Source organism: Macrobrachium rosenbergii, chromosome 15 (assembly GCF_040412425.1).
Source record: "Macrobrachium rosenbergii isolate ZJJX-2024 chromosome 15, ASM4041242v1, whole genome shotgun sequence".
NCBI lineage: Eukaryota > Metazoa > Arthropoda > Malacostraca > Decapoda > Palaemonidae > Macrobrachium > Macrobrachium rosenbergii.
This window is the reverse complement of record NC_089755.1, coordinates 26122486-26147272: the sequence shown is the minus strand read 5'-3', so window position 1 is coordinate 26147272 and position 24787 is coordinate 26122486. Positions and strand designations below refer to the sequence as shown.

At 40.8% G+C, this 24787-nt stretch overlaps 1 protein-coding gene across 2 annotated transcripts in view; it reads left to right on the top strand.

Moving 5' to 3' along the window:
* LOC136846469 (uro-adherence factor A-like) overlaps positions 1–24787 on the top strand; it is a 172060-nt gene that overhangs the window by 113212 nt on the left and 34061 nt on the right. For both annotated transcript variants that reach the window (XM_067117269.1, XM_067117270.1), the window contains exon 9: positions 23192–23319. In XM_067117269.1, coding sequence (XP_066973370.1) covers positions 23192–23319 — 128 coding nt within the window. The remainder of the gene's footprint in view (positions 1–23191; positions 23320–24787) is intronic.

Here is a 24787-nt window from a genome sequence, read left to right as displayed (position 1 = left end):
CCCCTGGCGCCGAATAGTCCTTAGACGGAGCATCATTCAGGTAGTCTTGTGACCTTTTCCTGGACCTGGAAGTAGGTCTGTTTGCAACCCAATTCAGCCACAAACTATCAAGCTGTCCCGTCTGGTATAAACTCAGCCTCGTCCAGCCCCCTCAAACTCTGATGTCCTGGCTTTGTGGTCTTTGTGAATCTTACAGTTTAGGAGGAAACTGATATTGGTCCTGTTATTACTGTTTTCCTGAAATCAGTTAAGGGATCCTACTCTACTGCAGTATGGTTCTGCAGTTAAGTAACTAGCACTCTTCACATAGTTTTCGGCTACAGTAATGATGCGATTGGCCCCGAGGAAAGTGTTTTGTTGGAACCAGACTCACAGGCTCTTAACTTTCATCCCTAAGGTCTGTGTTCGTCTAAGAACAGTACTCCGTCCACATTCGGTTTCCTGGTCTTTGAGTAATGTATCGGAGTTAGCTTCTTGGTAACCAACAATCATCTTGTTCTTACCTTTCCTTGTTGGGGAAGCCCCAAAATTTTTAATCAGCTTAGCTTCTAGTGTTAGTTTTCCTGTACTGTCTGCCCTGTCTGGCAGAACCAATCATTTTGGTTTCCCTTCATCAGGGGTAGTGTTGCGAATTCCTCACCCTAACTTTCTATCTACAATTGAAGGTCCTCATTTTCGGTGGTCACCTTGGAAAGTACTCCCCTTTTACAAGGTCTGTTTCTGTGTCCAGTTTTCTCCTTGCAGGCTTTTTTAGACAGGACCTCGCAATTTTGTCAGATCCTCTCCTTTAAAAAAGGGGGGGGTACTGTCATTGGGTCTGCTATTAGGCAGGAAGTATTTTCTTAATACAAGCCTATTCAGGTGCTATTCTAAGCTCATGATCTTAGACGGTGACCACTTACATTATTTTCATTACATGAACTTAGAGGACCTTACTAATGTTCAGGGTAGAATTCTCCTAGTTTTCAACGTCTCTATTTAAGTCTTTAATAGCATAAGAATGATGTTTATTTCTCTGTTATTATTTCACCGGGTGACAGGGACCCGATCCAGAAAAAGGATTTTGACAAAGGAAAAATCTATTTCTGAAGGGGCCCGTGTCACCCGGTGACCCACCCCTGTTTTTCATTCTCTCCTCCCTTGGTAAACTTCATTCTAGTGAGGGTGGGTGCTAACATGGAATGCGGCTAGTGTTGCCTTGTATACAGTCCTTGAGTAGTGCATGGGCTTGTATCGGCACCTCTCTCTCGTTGGGACTTTTGACATTGGGAATCTCTATAGGATAAGGTTCCGTGTTTTTGTAGTTCACCCTTTTCCATACACGACCCCATCTAGTGGAGCTGCCTCTGGGGTAGTAACTCAGCATTTCATTTAGCTTTCTCTGGTATCTAGCAACGGAATTACCTAGAAATAAGTGCTGAATGGACTTTTTCACCGGGTGACACGGGCCCTCTCCAGAAATAGATTTTTCCTTTGTCAAAATCCTTTATATATATATATATATATATATATATATATATATATATATATATATATATATATATATATATATATATATATATATATATATATATATATATATATATATATATATATATATATTTATATATATATTATATATATATATATATATATATATATATATATATATATATATATATATATATATATATATATATATATATATATATATATATATATATATATATATATATTATATATATATATATATATATATATATATATATATATATATATATATATATATATATATATATATATTTATTTATTTAAATATTTATCATTTATTTATTTATTTACTGGCAGTCCCCAAGATGGGGGCTCCATTCCTACGCTGTGTTGTAACCGCGGAAAATCATCGAAAATTGTCAAAAATCCTAAGAAAACCTTCTTTTAATTCTTTGGGTGTATTGAAGATGATGTAAACTGCATTTTTTGTAGTTTTTCATAAAAAAAACCTACAAATTTTTATTATTCTGCCATTTTGTAGCCATATTTCTTCCATCGGATGAGTGTCGTAAGCCTTGTAACTCCAGAACATGCATCATAAACTGGGAAATAGTTTCTGACGAATATATTTGAAAAGTGTCGTAACCTTGGAATGTTGTAAGCCGGACCAGTGGTAAGCCAGGGACTGCCTGTATTTATTTATTTATTTATTTATTTACTATGAAGCGATTTAACTAGACCACTGAGTCATATCTGAGGACTTAGAGGGGTCACCCAAAGAATTTGTTAAATGAGAATTGAAATTTGTAGCAAGGTAAAGGTGAAGAAATTGAATATATATATTGGGAAAGACCAACATCAGTAAATGAAGAGTGAAAGGCAGAAAGAAATGCTGCCAAGATCTTTTATTATCTGTACACTATGGCACACAAAGTAAGTACGATAGCCCCCACCCCCCACTTCTGCTGGGCATAAACTATGTAGAGAGCAGCTTTGAGCATGGGGGAAATTTTATGAAAATAGACTAGCATAAACTAAAACAAAAGTAAAGCAGCTATTTTCAGTGGAATGAGTACACCTTAAGGATCCTGTCATGAATTGAGGTACAGTTGTATTCCTTAGCCATTGTCTGCCCTATAGTGGGATAGAGACATCAGTGCACCTTTATAGTGACCACAGTTGTGACAATATTGAATGATTACTCTTAAATAGAAAATGGATATCATGGGCATTATTGTGTAGATTTAACAGAGCTGCCATAGATTGGGAGAGTCTAGTAATCTAGATACAGTATAGGTAAATGGAGATCCTTGGAATCACTTCAGTATGTAAAAGTCTTTGAATATTGTCTTTCATATTGGAGTAATGTGATATCTTTTGGAGTGTCTTTTAGGCAAGTGCAGTAGCTGTGCAGTTCATCAAACTTCTACTTTACAGAATTTCTTCTTATTAACTACATTATTTGTGATGGGCTTTGCTAAGCTGCTGGTTTAGAAGTGAGGCATTTTGTGGGTAAAAAATTATAAGTTTCAGTTGAATAAGAAGTGTAAAGGTTATGGGAGGCGACAAAACCCCACATGACAAAACCCCACCGACAAAACCTCCACCGACAAAACCCCCATACGACAAAAACCCCATATGACAAAACCTCCCTACGACAAAACCCCCACTAACAAAACCCCAACCGACAAAAACACCCATATATTTTCTAGAAAAAGCTTACTGAAATGACTAGTGTATATATAGTTTTTTTTAAATCGTTTATTAAAGAAGATAAGATTATAAAGTAAAAATTTACAGTTTCAGAATTTATATATTCTTATATTTTTTGCTACACCATTAAGAAATTCTTGATGTCCTTCTTACCATTACTAAAATCAAGACAAAGATTTTGCAATCGCGATTGCAATTTTCAAATTTCTCTCTTAATTTTCTTTGAAGAGAGTTCTCCGATGGCATTCTTTTCCAAGCAAGTTTGAACCATCAGTGCATCTTTGTTCAGAGCTTCAATTGCAACCTAAACTGTGGGATGACTATAACCAACCAGGTATTTAAAAGTATTGTTCCAAGTTTCACACTGGTTATTTGGACAATCTTCGCCACTAACTGTTGCTTCATACACGCTCCATTTTTCAGGAGGAAATAATGGTGGAATTTGTCTTGCACGACGCTTAGTACCTGTCACATACGTTAATCAAAATATGCCAACAGTGGTTCAAGATGGCTAGGGCAGTTCAATTTAAGGAAATTCATGCCATCTATGATTCTATCAGATGGAAGAAAAGTAAGTCCGTCAATCATACCACAAAAATGTCTTGTAGATTCATCTTCCTTGTAGATACTGCTCAGTCCTATGCTTTGTAGTTTCCGCCATGTATTCTGTGTTAAATGGTAAAAACATGTTTTCGGATGGATTTGAGGTCCCAGTACATTTTCTATAGCATTCAAAAGTGATTTTTCAAAAACGGTCATAGTAATATCGGGATTCATATGTAACCCTGGTTCCTCTCCTTTATCTAGAACTGTTGTAAGAAATTCTTGATAGATTTATGTGATCTGCGGAAAGGAAACCATACACACAGCTTATTGCTGAATCACCGAGAGGAGCTCTAATAAGGGCAAAGCTGTTCAAATAACACAGGAAACATAAAAGGTTCCATCCATATAAACCAGGTATGTGCCTTAGCTAAATGGTCCATCGCATCTCTTGTTGCAAATATAATGATTCGATTATTGGCTTCAGCACCATTATCATGAAGAAGAAAAGGCACAGAATGTTCTCCTCGTGTCATAAAGTCCAGTCACCTAAAATCTTCAAGTCCTTCAACGATTCAGGATCCTTATAAAAAGGCGTCCTTCTTGGCGGATTTCTTTAAACATATCTTTTAACTGTATTTATATTTCCCATGGCAATTCTTCCGTCCTGAGTCATACTCTCCAACGAATCCGCTACAATGCAACTAGTATTTCCTCTAGTTGATTTGGCCTGTTGATAGAGGGTTGTATGCACTTTTGCTGCTTCCACTGATCCTTCATCTCCTGCATGATTATGTTCAATAATTGAAATGATGTCCGATATTGCTAAATTTGTTGTTATTTTCCATTACATCCAAACGCTGATCTTCTGGAACATTCCCACCTCATCGTAAAAGCGTAGCACTGGTGGATTTTTAGTATACATATAACCTTTATAGTACAGTTTCTCTCCACCTTTATTATTACGGATGACTTCCATGATGAGCAAAGGAGTACAGAAAAATTATTTCCACTCGAACTAAAGCTCCATTAATAAGAAAAAAAAAAAGTCATTTGGTAATAATTGTAAATAACTAGCAAAGGAGTATTGTCAATACAAATTTGTTGATAGTATGCTAGTTAACAGACGAAAACTGTGAAAGCTTTCCTTGTAACCGCTGTACATAACTTATCAAATAACAATAGGTAATTTACTAATTTGTCGCCTCTCTCTCTCTCTCTCTCTCTCTCTCTCTCTCTCTCTCTCTCTCTCTAACAAAATAAGAAGCTCTCATATATATAACAGTATATATATATATATATATATATATATATATATATATATATATATATATATATATATATATATATATATATATATATATATATATAAAATATATATATATTTATTTATTAACTATCCACACTTTCATTATTTGTGTGGGTTTTTGGTCGTGTGGGGGTTTTGTCGTGTGGGATTTTGTCGTGTGGGGTTTTTGTCGTGATGGGGTTTTGTCGTGTGGGGGTTTTGTCGTATGGGGGTTTTGTCGGTGGGGGTTATGTCGATGGGGTTATGTAATTCAGGGGGTTTGTCAGGCATTCGTAAAGTACAGGTTAGCTTTTGACAGAAATTATATGAAATTACTGTTATAAGTGAGATCTTGAAAGTTCAAATATAGGCTATACAGTACTGTAGGGCTTATGTTACTTATCAGATTTTGTCACTATCAGAAGGCCAGAATCCCAAAATATCTGATGATCTGAGGGGCTACTGTAATTAGCTGTAAAGTCATGCAAAGTACAAATGTAAATTAATGCCAGATAGAGAGACTTGGTCACTAGATCATTTATTCCTCTCACCCATTATATTTGATAATTACAAGAAAATATAGTGTCTCTTCCTCAAGATTATTACAGTAAACCCCCCGTATTCGTGCTCTCACGAATCACAGGATTTTCTGTGGAATGTATCTATAAATTATTTGCAAAAAATTCAGCAAGTTGCCATTTTTTCGTCGAGAAATATTCACTAATTAGTGTATTTTGATGTTATTTTCTTAACTAAATACATTTTTTATGATAATGATTTACTAATTTTCAAATATTGTTAACCCTTTAACGCCGAGCCCCTATTTACAAAAACGTCTCCTGTATGCCGGCGGAGTTTGGGAGTGAGTGCCGAAGCGGAAAAAAAAGTTTTTTTCAAAAAATCACAGCACGCTTAGTTTTTAACATTAAGAGTTCATTTTTGGCTCCTTTTTTTGTCATTACCTGAAGTGTAGTATGCAATCATCAGAAATGAAAAAAATATCATTATCATATATAAATATTGGAATATATGACGGCGCAAAAATAAAATTTCATATATAATTGTATACAAATCACGCTGTGAGCAAAACGGTTAAAGCTAATGAGTTACTTTTTTTTCGTTGTATTGTACACTAAATTGCGATGATTTTGGTGCATAACAGATTGCAAACGATCAGCGCAACACAGAGAAAATATTATCACAAAATGATGCCTGAATTCGTAACGTGCGGACGTAAAAAAGTTTTTTTTCAAAAATTCACCATAAATCGAAATATTGTGCTAGAGACTTCCCGTTTGTGTCAAAATGAAGGAAAATGATTGAATATTACTAGACTGTAAGTGTTTTAGCTTACAATTGCATTTTTTTACCATTTCAGTCGAGTCAAAGTTGACCAAAGGTCGATTTTTTTCTATTTATCGTGATTTATATGAAAATATTTCAAAACTGATAAAAGCTACAACCATGATTTATTTTTTGTTGTAATCTAAATGAAATTGCACACATTTTAATGTATAACACTTTATGTAACGAATAATATAAAATGGCGAAAAAATTACGACAAGGTGACTCAGGAAATGCTGGGGTTTTCAGCGGAGTTCGCTCGTGCAGAGGGAATGAAAAGGTTTTGTCAAAAATTCACTATAAATCGAAATATTGTGCTAGAGACTTTTCATTTGTTGCAAAATGAAGGTAAATGATTGATTGTTACTAGAATGTAAGACGTTTTGGCTTACATTTAGTTTCAACCATTTAATCAGTCAAAGTTGACGAAGGTTAAAATTTTGTCAGTTATCGTGATTTATAAGAAAATATTTCAAAACTGTTAAAAGCTAAAACCATGATTTATTTTTTGTTGTATTCTACATGAAATTACGCACATTTTGATGTATAACATTTTATGTAACGAATGATATAAAATGGGAAAACATTATGACAAGGTGGCTCAAAGAAATGCTAGGATTTTCAAGATTTCCCAGCAAAACCAAAGTTTTTTCAAAAATTCACCATAAATCAAAATATTGTGCTAGAGACTTTCCGTTTGTTGCAAAATGAAGGTAAATGATGGACTGTTACTAGAATGTAAGAATTTTGGCTTACAATTGCGTTTTAAATCATTTTAAGGTTCGAGTCAAAGTTGACCGAAGGTTAAAATTTTGTCAGTTATCGTGATTAATAAGAAAATATTTCAAAACTGATAAAAAGCTAAAACCATGATTTATTTTTTTTGTTGTATTCTAAATGAAATTGCACACATTTTGATATATAACACTTTATGTAACAAATAATATAAACGACGCAGAAAAAATTATAAAACAAGACTCAAGAAATGTAGGGTTTTCAGCGGAGTTGCTCGAGTGGAGGGAAGGAAAAAGTTTTTAAAAAAAACCATAAATCGGAATATTGTGCTAGAGACTTTCCGTTTGTTGCAAAATGAAGGTAAAGGATTTATTGTTACTAGAATATAAGAGTTTTGGCTTACAATTGCGTTTTTTGACCATTTGCCTAAGAAAAAAAGTTGACCAATGGTTAAAATTTTGTCGGTTATTGTGATTTCTAAGAAAATATTTCAAAACTGATGAAAGCTACAACCATGATTTATTTTTTGTTGTATTATACATTAAATTGCACACATTTTGATGTATAACACTTTATGTAACGAATAATATAAAATGGCGCGAAAATTACGACAACGTGACTCAAGAAATGCTGACATTTTCAGCCTTCCAATTTTGGAGAGAAGGAAAATGTTTTTTTCAAAAAAAGCATAAATCAAAATATTGTGCTAGAGACTTTCCGTTTGTTGCAAAATGAAGGTAAATGATGGACTGTTACTTGAATATAAGAGTTTTGGCTTGTTGGCATTTTTTCGAAATTTCAGAGTCAAAACTTGACCTTTAAAATTTTGTCAGTTATTGTGATTTATAAGAAAATATTTCAAAACTGATAAAAGCTAAAACCATGATTTATTTTTTGTTGTATTCTAAATGAAATTGCACACATTTTGATGTATAACACTTTATGTAACGAATAATATAAAACAGCGCAAAAATTACGACAAGGTGATTCAAGACATGCTGACATTTTCAGCGGATTTCCCGCACGCCGAGGGAAGGAAAAAGTTTTTTTCAAAAATTCACCATAAATCTAAATATAGTGCTAGAGACTTCCCGTTTGTTGCAAAATGAAGGTAAATGATTGAATATCACTAGAATGGTATTGTTTTTGCTTACCCAAAAAGACCCAAATATATATATCATATATATATATATATATATATATATATATATATATATATATATATATATATATATATATATATATATATATATATATATATATATATATATATATATTTTTCTATTATTTTTTTTTTTTGGTACAAATACATAACTAAAAGGAATGCAGGTGAAAAACTTTTTGCATAAAACAAAATAATATACAAAACAAATAAATACAGATATATAAAAACTTGCAATAAATATAAAATTAAATATAAAATCAATGCTGAGTACTCACTGTAATCCTGACTCTTCGTTCTGTTCTTGTTTTCTCCCTCCTCCATTGAAGAGTCTTGCATTTTTTTCCTCTTGACATGACGAGACACAGGTGGAGGAGGGAGACGCCCCCTTCAGATCAATGCCCGCTCCCCTCGGTGTTTCTTTAAGGTAGGCGCAGTCCAAAAATAATGACCGCAGTGTGGTATTTGCGGTCACACTACTATCGAACCTTAGCAAAATGCTACCTTGCAGGTGCGACAGACAAACTGGTGTCTCTTCTTCTGCCATTCATATGGCACACCCAGCACCGTTTCTGCTTATCCCTTCTAGGAGCTCCAGTGTGTGATCCCCTGCCTGCAGCCGACAAATGGGTCCACTACCTGACGGGGACAGCTGGAATGTGAGGGGGCGGCAGCAGGGACATCATCAAGGGCAGCAGCAGCAGGGGGCAGCGGGCAGCAGGGCGGTGTCGGCAGGAGCAGGAAGACCGAGGTTGGCCCTCTTAGCAACATCCGCCCTTTCCTCTCAGGGCAGATCTGGAGCAGGGGCGGTGTTGGAAGGCCACCCTCAGGATTAAAGTTTGATGGGCATTCCCAGCCACCTCAAGAAACTGGATGTGGGTCAACCTCCGAGCATCAGAATTGTACCCACAGTAGAGGATGTAGGCATTCTGGAGGGCCAACTGAAGGAGGTATTTGAGGCGCTCCTGTGTCCACCTCCTGGTTCTCCTGGCGAAGGGATAATACTGGATGAGTTGATCAAAGAGATCAACTCCTCACATGTGCCTGTTGTAGTGCCCGATGACAGTAGGGGAGTTGGACACTGAAAACTCCTCATACAAAACTCGCCCTGCCCGATGTGTCTTCTTCCGGTGAATGATGTCTTCTTGGATGGGCTCATGACTGGTCGTAATCAAAGGGCACGAGTCGGACCCCTTCTTCAACAGATGACGAAGACATCTCCTTCCGCCGCCACTCTGTCTCTCCTCTTGCCAGATGTTGCGGCTGGCTAGCAAACCTCTTGAGGACATTTATGGGGCCCACGCACCAACCGGCTTTACCACTGACGTGACACCTGCTTCATACAGTTCCTGGGCCAGGGCTACTGAGTTATAATAATTATCCATAAACAGGTGGTATCCCTGGTTACGGAAACGATCCACAAGACCGAAGACAGTGTCACGTTGTCGTGGAAGAAGACCCCAGAATAGGAGTACACCAAGAAGTCCACGACATATCCAGTGTTGGATTCGTGAATTAAAAATAACTTTACACCATATTTCTTTGGCTTCTTGGGGTTGTACACCTTTATACTTAGATGCCCTTTGTATGGCATCATCCCTCATCCAAAGAAAGGTTCTTGGAAGGAACCATGAGAAACTGGGACCGTTCACGAATGTACTCCAACACTGGGCGGACTAAGATGAGGCAAAGCGGGGTTATTCCGGGTATGGCCCTTCAGTTGAAGGCATTGAAATACCTGTCCAACACCAGAAACTATCACGGGCCATAATGCCAGGTACATTGGGCTTATTTAAAAAAATTCCGCCTCCAATATTGCAACTCGTCGGCAGCAGGCATCATTCCAAAAATGTGGAGCCCCAAAAATGCGCCATGTCCGTGAGGTTGCAGCCCGCCAGCGATAGTTTAATGTCGTCTGCAGTTCCTCACGGCAGTACCATGAGCGTAATCTGCCGTCTCTGCAACAAGGTATTCCAGCAATTTCCATACGTCCAGGAAGAGCTGAATGAACCCCAGTGCAGTGAGAGGTGCACAGGGCGGTCAGTCCAGGTGCTGCCGTGAATGGGTGCATGTTAGGTGGGGTGGGGTCCTCCGACCACCCCTTGTCACTTCGGACGAACGGCCTTCACCCAAGCTGCCGACAATGACGACCTTCTATGGGCCTGTGAAATTTTAAATGTCTGCCGCGGGCACTTTATCGCACTCCCACCCTCCCCACTGGCCCATCTCCCTCACTTTCACCATCACTTTCTGTCTCGTTCCCACCAGCCATAAGTCGGGCATCCTCCTCCTCCTCAGACTCTCCCTCATGCCACTGAAACCACTAAATTCAAGTTCACTTTCCTCCTGTGGCTCCTCTGAAAATTGGACATTGGGGCAAATGTACATGGAATCATCACTAACATCAGGCGTGATGTCCTCATCACTGGATGACCAACTGCCATCAAATGAGGACTTTCCACCTGCTCTCGATCGAGCTCCAACAAGTACTCGTCAATGTCCTTTTGTTGGAGGCCCCAAAATGCTTATGGATGCCCCTCAGGACACCCGGTGAAAAGAGAAAAAGGTCGTTAAAACACGGGATGTGGTCCTTGGTCCTCTTCAGTCACACATGGCCGCACAACATGGCGTTGAAGAAGCTGGGTCACCTTGGGTGCTTGGTCCCTCTCCAGCATCCCAGTCTGGGTCTCACTTTACCTCACATGCTCACTACCGAAAGGCAATATGACCTTTCATGGTTCTGACGACGTTGGGACATCTCTGCAAACGTCCTGTTGCCTCACAAATATTCACTCGCCAAAGTTCTGCAAAACACGGATGGCGTCAAGATATCGCTCTCCGATGATGCGAAGTCTTCATGCTTTCTGGTCCCAGAAGGAAGAAATCCCAGCTTATGCGCACCTGGGATGACACTTATAAACAAAACAACAGCGTGATCCGTGAATTCCCAGCATCCCTCAAGACGCATGATTTAAAACCTTTTCAAAACTAGGCCTATAATTATTTTTGGAAAATATTTAAAAAACATTTTTAGTCGACGACTAGCACGCCAGACTAAACACCCAACAGACAATTTTATTCCATCGCTGAGTCGGCACCAGTAAACTTAAGATCAGTAAGATTATTAAATATAATAATAATAATAATAATAATAATAATAATAATAATAATAATACTGTAAGATTAAATAATATGTAATAAGATGAAATAATATGTAATCTCTTATTTCTCCCATCCCTTTTCAAGAGACTCTTCTCTCTCTCTCTCTCTTCTCTCTCTCTCTCTCTCTCTCTCTCTCTCTCTCTCTCTCTCTCTCTCTTTACTCTCTCTCTCTCAGTGAGAAATTTTTATGAATATGTGTATTTGTTTTGTTTGATAAATAAAATGATTTACCTAATAATAAGTACTAATTTTCAAATAATAATAATAATAATAATAATAATAATAATAATAAAGTCTTCTTAAAGAGAATGGCAGCATCAGTGGAATTGATTTTATATATGGTCTTTTCAATTCTTATTATTTTCTTCTCATCAGGGCTGATATTTGATAATAACTGGCCAATGTTCATAGTCTGGGTAAGGAATTGTTTTTTTATAGGTTAATTTTAATATCTTATCATATGAAGTTAAAATTGGCGTGTGGTCGCCGTAGGGTTTCTGGGACTTGCACATTAGATCTGGGAATCTGCTTTGTCGTGTTTCTAAGGGCATAGTGGAATTCCAACATTTCTAACCCTATCATCGGTTCATTCTCAAGGAAGGGCGGACTTGTTCTGGTTGGAATGGGTTAGTTAGCTGGTATTTATAGTGTCCCAGGTGCTTCATGTTGTGAAAGCTGATTTTTCATTGGCTGGCTCAGGGGATTAAGTTCCTGAGCAAGACTCTCTCTGAGGTAGATGCTTGCACTGATCTTTGCGTGTGGACGTTGGAGACTGGGGTGTTAGTATTGGGAAGGTCACTGCCAGTAAATGGGGCATCACCTGATTGGTCCGTTTGTTTGGCTCAGGGTGCCCTTTTACCGTTGGGGGATAGGATTTTAAAAGAGGTGGTGATAAGGCTAGACTACCTCCTTTCCAATGTGTAGGACCTCCAGGAGTTGAAGGCGGCGGTGATTGGCTGCCTTATCTATAATTCTGATGTTAGGAATTTTATCCTTTCATGTTATTCTTATATTGTGGGTGTTCTTCGCATGGTTATGGATGGAATGTTGATTCCTGGGTTCCAGTAGGAGGAGCTCTCAGATTCTCTCATCATGGTCATGCCAATGTAGGCGCTGAGGCATTCCCGAACAGGGTGTTTGTACTGGTAGACCACGTTGGTTCTCTTCAGAGGATCCTGCACTGCAGGGGCTGGGTTATTATTCATGATCAGGCCACTGGTTGTTTTGCTTTTGTAATAAATTACGAGTTTAACCTTTATTTCCCAGGTCCATAGGGGAGATGTTTCCTTCTGTGATGTTATGAAGGGCACACTCATCCTCTGTATTTCCTGTGGAACACTTTCTTGTAAAAGAGAGTGACGTCTTCAAGGGCGGCAGGGCAAGGCTCCTGTTGATACCACTTATCAATGGTTCTATGCATGCATCTTGTGATGTCCTGGTTGGCATACTCATTGTTAATTAAAACCTGAGCAACGTGCTCTAATTCGATGTGAGTGTCCTTCCAAAAGAGCAGTGTAGTGAGAGCTCTCCTGATGAAGGCGCTAATTGCTTGTTAAAACTTGTAAGATTCTGGGCACTCATTCTCACTGTTCAGGCAAATATGCCCAGGTTTTCATTTTCGTTTTACAAATAAAAATAGTTGCCCAATACGCGAAGGAAGGGGAGGCATCGATCAGGCAATTAATGTTCTATAAAACTTGAGGCTACTGTTGTTGTGGTGTTCTATTTCTTCCTCTGTGCTGGCACTTATGAAGGTGTCATTAATATACCGGACATAAATGAAACTTGATGCCATTAATGTAACCGATGTTCCAGAGCACCCATGTAGAAATTTCCAAAAGTACTCTGACGGAGAACCCATTGCTGTACCATCTTTCTGTATGTACATATGGCCTCTGTGGGTGGAGAAAGGGGCCTTTTTTTTTTCAGATCTCCAGGAGTGTCTGGAGGGCATGCTCAGGGATGTTTAATGGGGGTGTGGAGTCATCTCTATACACACGGTCCAGAATTATCTGGATTGTTTCATTCACAGGGACATTTGTGAAGAGGGACTCCACATCCATGGAGGCAATAACTCCTCCCAGGGGTGTTGTTCTCAGGGCTTCTATAAACTCAGCAGAGGACTTCAAGCTGTGGTCATCTGGAATGTAAGGAGTTAAAACTGCATTCAGTTTCTTCGCGAGCTGGTGTATGGCAGGGCTCTGGCTAATAATGGGGCATAATGGGTTCCCTGGTTTGTGTGTTTTAACGTTAAACAATAATTAGCCAAGGTTGTAGTCCCCTTTTCAACATTGAAGATGAAGGGCTTTGGGAAGAAGGGCCTCAATGAACAGAATTGGCATAAAATTACTTGATGTCATCTACCAGGTTCTTAGTGAAAACTCTGAAATTTGCTGCTGTCTGCCAGTATCTCATCCAGCTTGTGGTGGTGTTCTTCAGTGCAGATGAGCACTCAAGAAATAAAGAGTTTTATTGTGACACCATGACATCCTCCAAAACTCATAGTTCTTTGGCCGCTCCAAAACAAGGCGCCTGTCGAAACATCACTCTTGTAATCACCGTATTCTGTATAGAGCCTCAGCCAGAGGAGGGGCTGGAGCGTGTCAAAAAGAAATATTTAAATTTCAGCCTTGACTGTAATGATTATGTAAACTGTCCAACAAGTACTAAATTCAATGATTTCTCCATGGTCTTGGTCAAACAAAAACAAATAATTACTTAAGTCCCATACATAGAATTTTATCTTGTTTACTGTAGGTACATAATCAAAAATGTGTTCTCCTGTATTCTTTGGGATGTGAAAGCTAAAAACACCCATTGAAAAAACCAGTTTTTCATTATCGTCTCATTCTTTTTTCTCGGCATCCTTCTTTTCCATTAGACAGGCATTGCAGGACCACCAATGGACTGTGCTGCATAATGGTAATAATAATAATAATAATAATAATAATAATATATTGCAATTTCATATATGCATTTCTATAGGAAGTAAATGAAAAAATTGAAACAAATTTCACCCCCAATCTTTTTTCCCTGAGTCTTGGAATGTAAACATGTGGGAGGGTGAACCTGTCAAAATATGTACAAGTAACCTGATATTAGTTTAGGGTTGGGTGGTCAGTGTTCTCTTTGCTTGTGCTGGCTGAATATAAATTAGTGGTAACTCACCCTTTCTTTCTGTTTTGGTTGGAAGGGTTAGAAGTAAACTTTATGTATGACAATGTTGTGAAGTACTGGTACTGAAGTTTAAAAATGATTTGACTTGATATTAATAATATAATTTCAATATTAATGAGTAATTATGATAATTTCTGAGTCCAGTCCCGTGTCAGCCGGTGAAATTCCATTACAGCACGAATTTCTAGGTATAACAATGCTAGATATACCAGAGAAAAAGAGCTTTCAGGAAAGCTGGGGTTACTACCCCCAGTCGGCGTCTTCTAGGAAGACGTCGGTATAAGAAGGGGTGAGTGAAATACCACTACCACGGAAACCTACTGGAAAGATCTCTCCCTATCAAAATCCCCGAACAGAGCGGTGAGCCGTTACAGCCCCCACACCAAACACCCGCCAGGGCGGCGACACCAGCGCCACCTACCTCATTCCATTTTCTAGCACGTGAAATCATCCGTTTCTTTTGTGTGCTCATCTCCATTATTTTGGATTTTTTTCTGCTTCTCAGATGGCATCGAGCAGCTTTACCATCTCTAAGTTAAGTACCATCTTCTTGTGGGGTTTTGTTCTATTTTTTTGGCTGTTTTGGTCTCAGTATTTTCATAAATATTGAGATCTTATTATGACGCCACCAAGGCGTCCCCTGCCAGCCATGTCGGCAGGCGACTCCTTCTGTTCTTTTCAGTTGGAGTTGTCTCCTCAGTCGTTATAGATAGATTTTGCCCCATTGGTTCCCTTCCTGGTGGTTCCTTGCGTGGCTCCCCCTTTTGTTTAATTACATTTCATTGGCCTACTAGGCCTTTGTTAGAGTGATGCCCCGTCTAAGTACCCCCCTCCAGGTTGGGTTCCTTTTTTTTTTGGTCTTACTAGGCTAATTATTTTATGCTTGAAGATGGTGCTCTCTTATTATTTTTAGTTTATTTATTTTATTGTTTTAATTTTTTTGTTTACCTCTGGGTGGTGCTGGCGGCAGCCTCAGATCTAACCGCCCGAGTGGTAGGCTACGCTCTCTGTTGAGCACATTTTAGTTTTTTTTATGAGTGATGGTTATTTTGTGGAGTAGGCTTGTTTGCTTCCATCCCCTGCCCTGGGTGAGGAGTTCAGGTTGAGGGAGTTTTGTTGCTGTTTCCTCCGGGATCGTTTTTTAGGTGGGCAGAGTGAGCCCCTTAGTTCTCTTCCTCCATTTGGGGGAATCGAGTTCTTTGGATGTGTTTCCTCTAGGCTAGTCGCCTCCTTCCCCCATTCTCGATCCCGGTTGGCTCTCAGCACAAAATTTCTCTCCCCTGTTGCTTCCTCCTCCCTTCTGCACTCCTCCCTTTTTCCTAGCCTATACTAGGTTAGGTCCATATTAGGCTTCGCCTAGGTAGGAGTCGGGCTTGGGTTTGTTGCTTCCAGTCATTCCACCCTTCCAAGATTCATTTTCTGGGAGGTATGGTGCAGTTGAGCCGGGTGATGTTTCTCCCGTCTCCTGTTCCTTCCTGGTAGCCTACTTCTCTCCTCCTTCCTCCCCCCCTCCCCTCCAGCCTTGCTCTACTCGTGCGGGTGACGCTAGATGGCGTTTTCTCCGAGTTCAGGGACTTCTCCTATTGGTTGAGGATTCGCTCCTCCCATATCGTCCCCAGCATCGCTGTATTGGGGTTGGTGGTTTGTTTACTTTCTCCCGTGTTCGAGTCACTATCCCATACCTCTCTCCCCGTCGGGTTACGTTGGGTAGGGTATAAATATTTGCTTCAGCCTTATGTTATGAACATACGAGCATTTTACCCATCTTGTTTCTCCGGCGGGAAGTAAATGGCGGAAGGTTTTTCATTTGGAGAGGAGCGGATCCTTCCGTCTCTCTTGAGTTCTTACCATACTTGTTACTATTATTATTATTTTTTATTTTTCATTTATTTTAGATAAGTCTGTTATCTACAGGAGTACTTTCCTTTATTTATTTTATATATTATATAAGTGAGTCGGTCCTATACCCGGGGCTCCGCCGTTATTTTACTGGCAGCCCTTATGGTTGGTTCCTGGTTTCTCTTTCCTTCATTCCCGAGTACTCCGGGGTCTGAAAACCTTTACCTTCCACTCTGTGCATTTAGAGCTTATTGGCCCAGTTTATGATAAGGAGTTCTTCTCCGCCGGAGTATTCGGTTGTAGTTGAGTTTCCCCGGCCTTGCCAGCTTTAGTTTGCTTAGGGTGGGAGGTTCATGTACTTTTCTACTTACAGACTGTTCGCTGTGAGGAGCCGGGGTGTACCGCCTCCCTCCAACAACCCTACGGACACGTAGTTTGCCGGACCCACGCTGGTTGTGCGGTCCGACTGGATGACCTGGTTGTTTGGCACCCTGATGGTTGTGAGGTTTGCTTTGCTCTCTGCACAACTGTCCAGGATGAGTCGGTAAGTGACAGTCTTTTTTACTCCCTTTTTATGCTCCTCATATTGTATTGTATATTGTTTATGAGGTTCCCGGAATGGTTTTTTCGTTCTTAGCTAATTGTTGGTTTTCTTACAGGCGGATGAAGCTTCCAAGAAGTCTGCCTTGGAATCCCTCCGGGCCTGGGTGGCTGGGTTTGGAAGGAACGTTCCGTCGGGAAGCCCTACGCCTCGATGCCAGGTTGAGGGACTTGCTTTACCCCGCGCACGGGTGGCGGCCGCAGTGCCTGAAGATCTTGCCACCCCTATCATCCAGCAGATCCGGGATGAGACCCAGCCACCCCAAGTGGATATCCTCTACGCTGAGGTCTCGGAGGATGTAGCCGCCATGGATCTCAACCTGGAACCAATGAATAGAGCAGGACCAGGTGGTAAGTGGTGAGGTAAGTGAGGTTGTTGGGGGGGCCCCTTTATTTGACTCCCCTGCTTCATCTGTTTCTTCTTTTGCAGGTTTTGTGAAGTCTTCCTCCTTGGGTGATAGAGCTCCGTCTGCTATCCCCAAGTTGAAGTTGAAGACTTCATGGAAGGCGAAGGGCTACAAGTCCTCGACTTCCAAGAAGGCATCGCCCTTCCCCGTCGAAGGCTAAGGTTTCAGGACCTGTAGCCTCCGGGAGCAAGTCTGGTTCCTCCAGCAAAGGCGCGAGTAAGAGGGCTGCAAAACCAAGCCCTCCTCGCCAACCTGCTTTTGATGCAGAGGCCTTTGCCAATCAGCTTTATAAAAAGTTTTCACGGAGGACCTGGATTCGAGATTTGAAAAATAACCGAGAAGTTGGCCAGTCATGATAACATACTGGCGGGAATGGCTCACCCACCCCAGCCGAACCACAGTATGTTATCCCGACACTGCGGACCTCCCGCCGTTCGATGTCGGTAACCCTTGGCGCTTTCGCACTCCGGGCCATCCAACATGATGGCAAACTTGACACTTGATGGTCTTGGCACGAGACGGTTGGAGGAATTGGAGTTCTTCCCCCGATCTCTTGCCCCCTTACCCAGGCTTCGTGAGGCTTACGGAGGAAGCTTGGATTCGGTCAGACAAGGTTCCTAGGGAGACTGTCATCGTCCCTAGGGACCAAGCTCAGTCGGCTCTCCTGCGCACTCTGGCGGAGTGGCAGGCAGACAACACGAGTTGACTCCTTTCAAGGGCAACTTCACTATGTTTGCCCTGGGAGACAACCTTCCCACCCCTTGCTTGGACAAAGTCGCTCTGGCTACGGCCCGAGCGTGCTTTGATGGTAATCCGTTACCTCAGCTAAGGGAGACAGACCCTACTTCCTGGTATTCCCAGGAAGTAATGAGTTCTGGACTGGAAGCCCCGTCCACTTTCACTGTCGGGAAGCTGGACCCCTTCTGCGCTTCCACGCAGTTCAGTGAGCAGCTCCCCAAGCTGCCGGAATCTTTTTGAAAGCGGAGTTTGATGCTCGGACTAGCCTTAGCCCGGTCCTTGAACTCCGTATGCCTTACTGAAGCTACTGCCGCCTCCTGCTTGGACGAACCATTCTTTTCAGGTTTTGGCTAAGTCCTTGCTGGCAGGCTTCCAGTCTGACTTATTTGAGTTTATCATGGCCAGACTGGAATGTCGGAAGTTCATCTTTGCCGATGCGACTATCCGCCACGAGCCTAACAAGCTCGTTAAAAGCTCGATCTGGGGACCTAACCTCTTCCCTGAAGAGGAGGTCACAATGTTATGGCCGAGGCTACACGGGCCAACCAGAGTCTTCGCTCTCGCTGGGGCATTTCTGCCTATAAGCGCAAGACCCCAGAATCGGCCGGCCCCCAGATCGAGAGGAGGCAAACGCTTCAGGAGGCATAAGAGGCCCCACCATCAGGCGGTAGTCCAAGCCGTCCCGGTCTCGGCAGTGGCCCAGCCTTCTACCTCAAGGCTCAACCCCAACAGTATGTGCTGGTCCAACCAGCTGCACCCTCCTATGTGGCTTCACCAGCGTACAACCCCACATATGAGGGCCGTGGGTTACTTTCACAGCCTTAATAGGGTTGCAAGGGGAGGAAGAGGCAAAGCCCCTCATAGAGGAAGCCCAACACCACCCCAAGGGGAAGACCTGGACGTGGTAGGGGAATAAACCCGCTCCCTCCCACTGAGAGAACACAGGTAGGCGGTCGCCTGTTTTGGTTCAGGGACCAATGGACCTTCAGCCCTTGGGCACACAGCATTGTGTCCAAAGGACTAGGATGGAGCTGGATCAAAACCCTCCTCCTCTAACCAGGTTTTACCAGCCACCCACATCAATCCTAAAGGATTATGTGACAGAATTGCTCAACAAACGAGCAATAAAGAAAGTAAGGCACCTAAAGTTTCAAGGCAGGTTATTCACTGTTCCCAAAAAGACTCCGATCAGCAAAGAGTGATCCTGGATCTGTCGCGTCTAAATCTCTACATAAAATGCACGACAAATTTCGCATGCTTACGGTAGCTCAGGTACGGACTCTACTTCCGGCGTGAGCCGTCACCACCTCTATCGATCTTTCAGACGCTTATTATCACGTCCCGGTTGCGCGGAACTTCTCTCAGTTCCTCGGTTTCAGACTCGGGAATCAAGCCTACTCCTTCAGGGTCATGCCCTTCGGTCTGAACATTGCGCCCAGGATATTCACAAAGCTGGCGGACACGGTAGTACAACAACTCCGGTCTCGAGGGATATCCCTAGCAGCATATTTAGACGATTGGATAATTTGGGCACCAACAGTTCCGAGTGTCAGAAAGCTACGTCCATAGTCATCAATTTCCTGGAGTCGCTAGGTTTTCAACTGAACAGAGAGAAGTCCCGCCTGACTCGAGTCCCGGTTTCAGTGGCTGGGTCTCCAGTGGGATCTGTCCTCTCACACGCTATCCTTCCGCCTCCCAAGAGGAAAGAGATAGCATCCCTCACCAGGAGATTCCTCAAAATCCATCAGCATCCCGCCGGTCCCAAGAAAGGGTCCTTGGGTCTCTTCAGTTTGCCTCAGTGACAGACCTGCTCTTAAAAGCGAAATTAAAAGATATAAACAGAGTGTGGCGGAGTCAAGCCAATGTCAAGCTCAGAGACAAGGTCTCCTCTATCCCTCAAATCTTAAAGACAAGACTGCGACCTTGGACCACAGTCAGAGGCCTGTCCAAAACAGTTCCGCTTCAATTTCCCCCTCCGGCACTAGTTGTTCACACAGACGCTTCCCTAAGCGGCTGGGGATATTCACCAAAACAAAAAGTACAAGGAACGTGGTCCACAATGTTTCAGCAGTTCCATATAAATACCCTGGAAGCTATGGCGGTCTTTCTAACTCTGAAGAAAATCCGCCCCAAACCGGATTCATATCAGGTTGGTGTTGGACAGCGCAGTGGTAGTTCATTGCATCAACAGGGCGGCTCCAAATCAGGCCGAGTAAACCAAGTAATGGTTGCTATCTTCTCCCTGGCGAACAAGCACGGCTGGCACCTGTCAGCCACCCACCTAGCGGGGTGCGGAACGTGGTGGCGGATTCCCTGTCCAGGACTACCCCGTTGGAGACGGAGTGGTCCCTGGGATCGTGGAATCTTTCAAATGGATTTGCCGCCCGGGTTCCGGGCCTCCAAGTGGATCTGTTCGCAACGGAGAGCAACTTCAAGCTCCCCTGTTATGTGGCCCCCAACCTGGACCCTCAGGCGTTATGCCACAGACGCAATGACAGTAGATTGGAACAATTGGGAGAAGATTTATCTTTTCCCTCAATAAATTTACTGCTGAAAGTTTTACACAAACTCAGGACATTCAAAGGTCAATTAGCCCTAGTAGCCCCTATTGGCCGAAGAGCAATTGGTTCCCTCTTCTTCAGGAACTGGGATTACGGAGTCTTCGGATTCCCAAGCCCATTCTGACTCAGACAGTACAAACCAAGACTGTGTCAGCTTCCTCAAGAATTCAGAATGCCCTAGTTTTATGGACTTTATAAAATTCGCAGCCCAAAAAAGGAGCGAAACATTGACCCTGTCAACACTCTGTTTTTAGAATCAGATAAAAGAGATTCTACTATTAGACAGTATGACTCAGCAGTCAAAAATTAGCCTCCTTCCTAAAAGCATCTGAAGCCAAAATCATGACAGACTAATTTAGGAGTTTCCTTCTTTAGATCATTGTTTGAAAAGGCCTTGCTCCGGCCACTATTACCACAATCAAGTCAGCATTAAAGAAAGTATTTCTTCGGACTTTAAAATCGACCTTACAGATTCCTATTTTTCATCCATCCCCAGAGCATGCGCTCGTCTGAGACCAGTATCACGCCCACAGTCTGTTACGTGGTTTCTCAATGACGTCCTTAAGTTAGCATCAGAGATGGATAACTTTCATTGCTCTTATCAGGATCTGTTAAGGAAGACCTTATTTTTGATTAGCTTGGCTTCAGGTGCTAGAATCTCAGAGCTGTCGGCTCTCACTAGAGGTGATAATTTTGTAAACTTCCTCCCGTCTGGAGAGGTCCTCCTTTCCCCTGACCCTAGATTTTTAGCTAAGAACAAGACCCACAGGACAGGTGGTCTCCTTGGAAGGTGGTGCCCTTCCTCAAGACCAGTCTTTATGTCCAGTTTATACACTTAAATCTTACCTTTTAAGAACTCCACAGAGTAAGTCGGGTCCTCTTTTTTATCAGGGGAGAAAGGTGGTACTCTTTCACTAAATGCTATAAGACAACAAATTTTATATTTCATTAAACAGGCCAACCCAGATTCAGTTCCTAAAGTTCATGATATTCGAGCAGTTGCTACTTCTATTAATTACTTTCATAATATGGACTTCTCAGAGTTATCTAAATTTACGGGTTGGAAATCACCTCTAGTGTTTAAACGCCACTATTTAAAATCGCTCGAAGCCCTGAAATATTCTACCATAGCAGTGGGAAGTGTCATCTCCCACCTTAACTAATCATATCCTTGTCCTTTCCTTTTCCCCCCCCGCCTGCCTCATTTACTTCTCTGCTTATTCTCCTGGTTGATTATACCTCACTGCCTGGCTCCTCATATTGATGTTTCTTGTACCTGTTGATGGAAAAGTGTAATCTGACATGCCATGATTGTTTTTCTTATGGGGTACTGGGACAGTTTTTATTTGGCTCCACGTACCCCAGATATATGTATGTATATTTAATGCTTGATTGATCTTGTCTCTTACGTGTTTAGCCTAAGTTTATGTGTATAGTATTAAGGTTGTATTTGCAGTTATTTTGTGCACATTTCATGTTTCACCTTGCTTTAAGTAATTTTAAAGATTTTTGGGGCCTTTTCTCCGTTGTACCGGGACCTCCCCATGTTTCATAGTATTAAGTTTTTTTGATGTGCCTTAGATTTAATATACCTTAGTTTTAGTATTCTTGCTACATGGAAGAGATTGCTTAATTAAAATTATTTTGGTAAATTTTTTGCCTTTTTCTTCAGATTACCCCCTTTTTTTTCCTGTAGTTGCAGCCTTGGCATGATTCTCTATCACTATTTCACCGGCTGACACGGGACTGGACTCAGAAAAGGGATTTTGACAAAGGAAAAATCTATTTCTGAGGAAGGTCCGTGTCACCCGTGACCCTCCCTGAATCACCTAGTACTCCCCCCCTCTTGCACATGCCAAGTCTGGGGTTAGTGCTAGCATGGAATGAGGTAGGTGGCGCTGGTGTCGCCGTCCTGGCGGGTGTTTGGTGTGGGGGCTGTAACGCTCACCGCTCTGTTCCGGGGTTTTGATAGGAGAGATCTTTCCAGTAGGTTTCCGTGGTAGTGGTATTTCACTCACCCTTCTTATACCGGCGTCTTCCTAGAAGACGCTCGACTGGGGGTAGTAACCCCAGCTTTCCTGAAAGCTCTTTTTCTCTGGTATATCTAGCATTGTTATACCTAGAAATTCGTGCTGTAATGGAATTTCACCGGGTGACACGGGACCTTCCTCAGAAATAGATTTTTCCTTTGTCAAAATCCCTTAATTTAAGGTACAGTATATTTGATGTAGGATGATACTTTTAATTATAAATTTGGTATTTGGACTTTAAAGATATGCAGTTATAAGCATTTTTAGAGGGGTGTTAACTATTCGCAGATTTTAACTATTTGCAGGAGGGTGTTGCTGTTATGCATCCCCTGTGAACACCAGTTGGTCCACTATTAAAGTAATACTTTCTTGTTTATATGTATTAATAATTATATGTTACATTTATCATTCTGTTATTTCAGGTACAGGTATTAACACAAATGAACCAAAGACCTCAGTATGTAAACTGCAGGACCACAATGTGCTAGTTGAAGAGACTGCAAATGCAGTGGTTAACAGACTAATGCCACTTCTTGGTCAGGAACATGAGGTACCTTTCTTTCCCTTTTTGATTAGTTTATTGTACTTGTATAGCTTATGGGTATGAACAAACTCTAGCCATGCATGGGGTTTCTGAAAAACAGTCTGTAAAGTGTCTGTAAAGGAATATTTATTATCTCATGTTTGACAAACAAACCATTTCTTTGTATAATCCATCGCGTCTGATGGAATATTGAAACATTATGTTCTGGAAGTGATGTTGCTTGATACTGTTGTAACTATAAGTGTATGGTTTATGATAGCATACTTGTTGCTCCTTGGTGTGTGAGTTCCATAGCTCCTTGTGTATTTTAAGTCTTTATATAGATACTTCAGTTATGGTTTTCCTGCCAAGACTCTGTGTCTTATAAGTTGCATAGCCTTGTAAGTATGTAGTGGTATTAATACTCTAGGAGTGAATTCCTGTGATCAAGAAAATTGATAAGTAGTCATTGTAGGAAAATCTTCAATTTCTTCTGGCTTGTAAGCTCGTAATGCCTTTTGCATAGAGTTGAGACATGTTGCAGGACATCATGTTCTGACAGTTGCATCTTATATACAGTACTTAGGAATGATTGGATACCCCATTGAGCGTTGTTGGTTAGATTTTGCCATACTTATTCAAATGGTGACAGTAACAAAACTATATGTCTATGACCTTTGGTGTTCATGTCCTTTTCACCCATCAGTTGTTTAGAAGAATGGTAACTACAAGCAACTGTCATACAATTGAGTTAGATTCCTCAAAAATAGATCTTCATCCAATTAGTTGAATGACCCAGTTATAACACAGGTTTATTGGATGTAATTTCCAAGCCAATGGGTATAAGTTTCAAGCCTCTTGCATAATGAAAAACTTACTTGCAACAAATATGCACATTATTGGACTAAAAGAAACAAAATTATTTAAAGAAAAGAAACTGGGTAATAAAATAGAATAGAAAATAAAGAATGTAACAAACAAAAGACAAAACAAAGAGCCACCACCAATTTCAGAGCACTTACAGATTATTGGCAGTAAGTAACTTACTTGCATGTACATGTGATTATATGAAAACATGGCGTGATTTAAATAACAGAAAGTTATTACTTAATGAGAGAGAAGTGCAAAAAAAATTGAAATTTAAAGAAACAGAAGATAAGCCACTATATAAAATGATTGCATACTTGGAGAGAGAGAGAGAGAGAGAGAGATTATACCTACATGCTCACATAATTAAACAAAAACAATTTCATTTAAACCAAAGAAATTAAAATTATTAAAGAGATGTGTAAAGAAATTAATATCAAAGGGGGAAAGTGTAAAGAAAAAATTAAAAAAATTAAAATTATGATACATACAAATACACAATCAGTTACACTTCACAACAAATGTATATATATATATATTATATATATATATATATATATATATATATATATATATATATATATATATATAATATATATTCATATATATATAATATATATATATATAT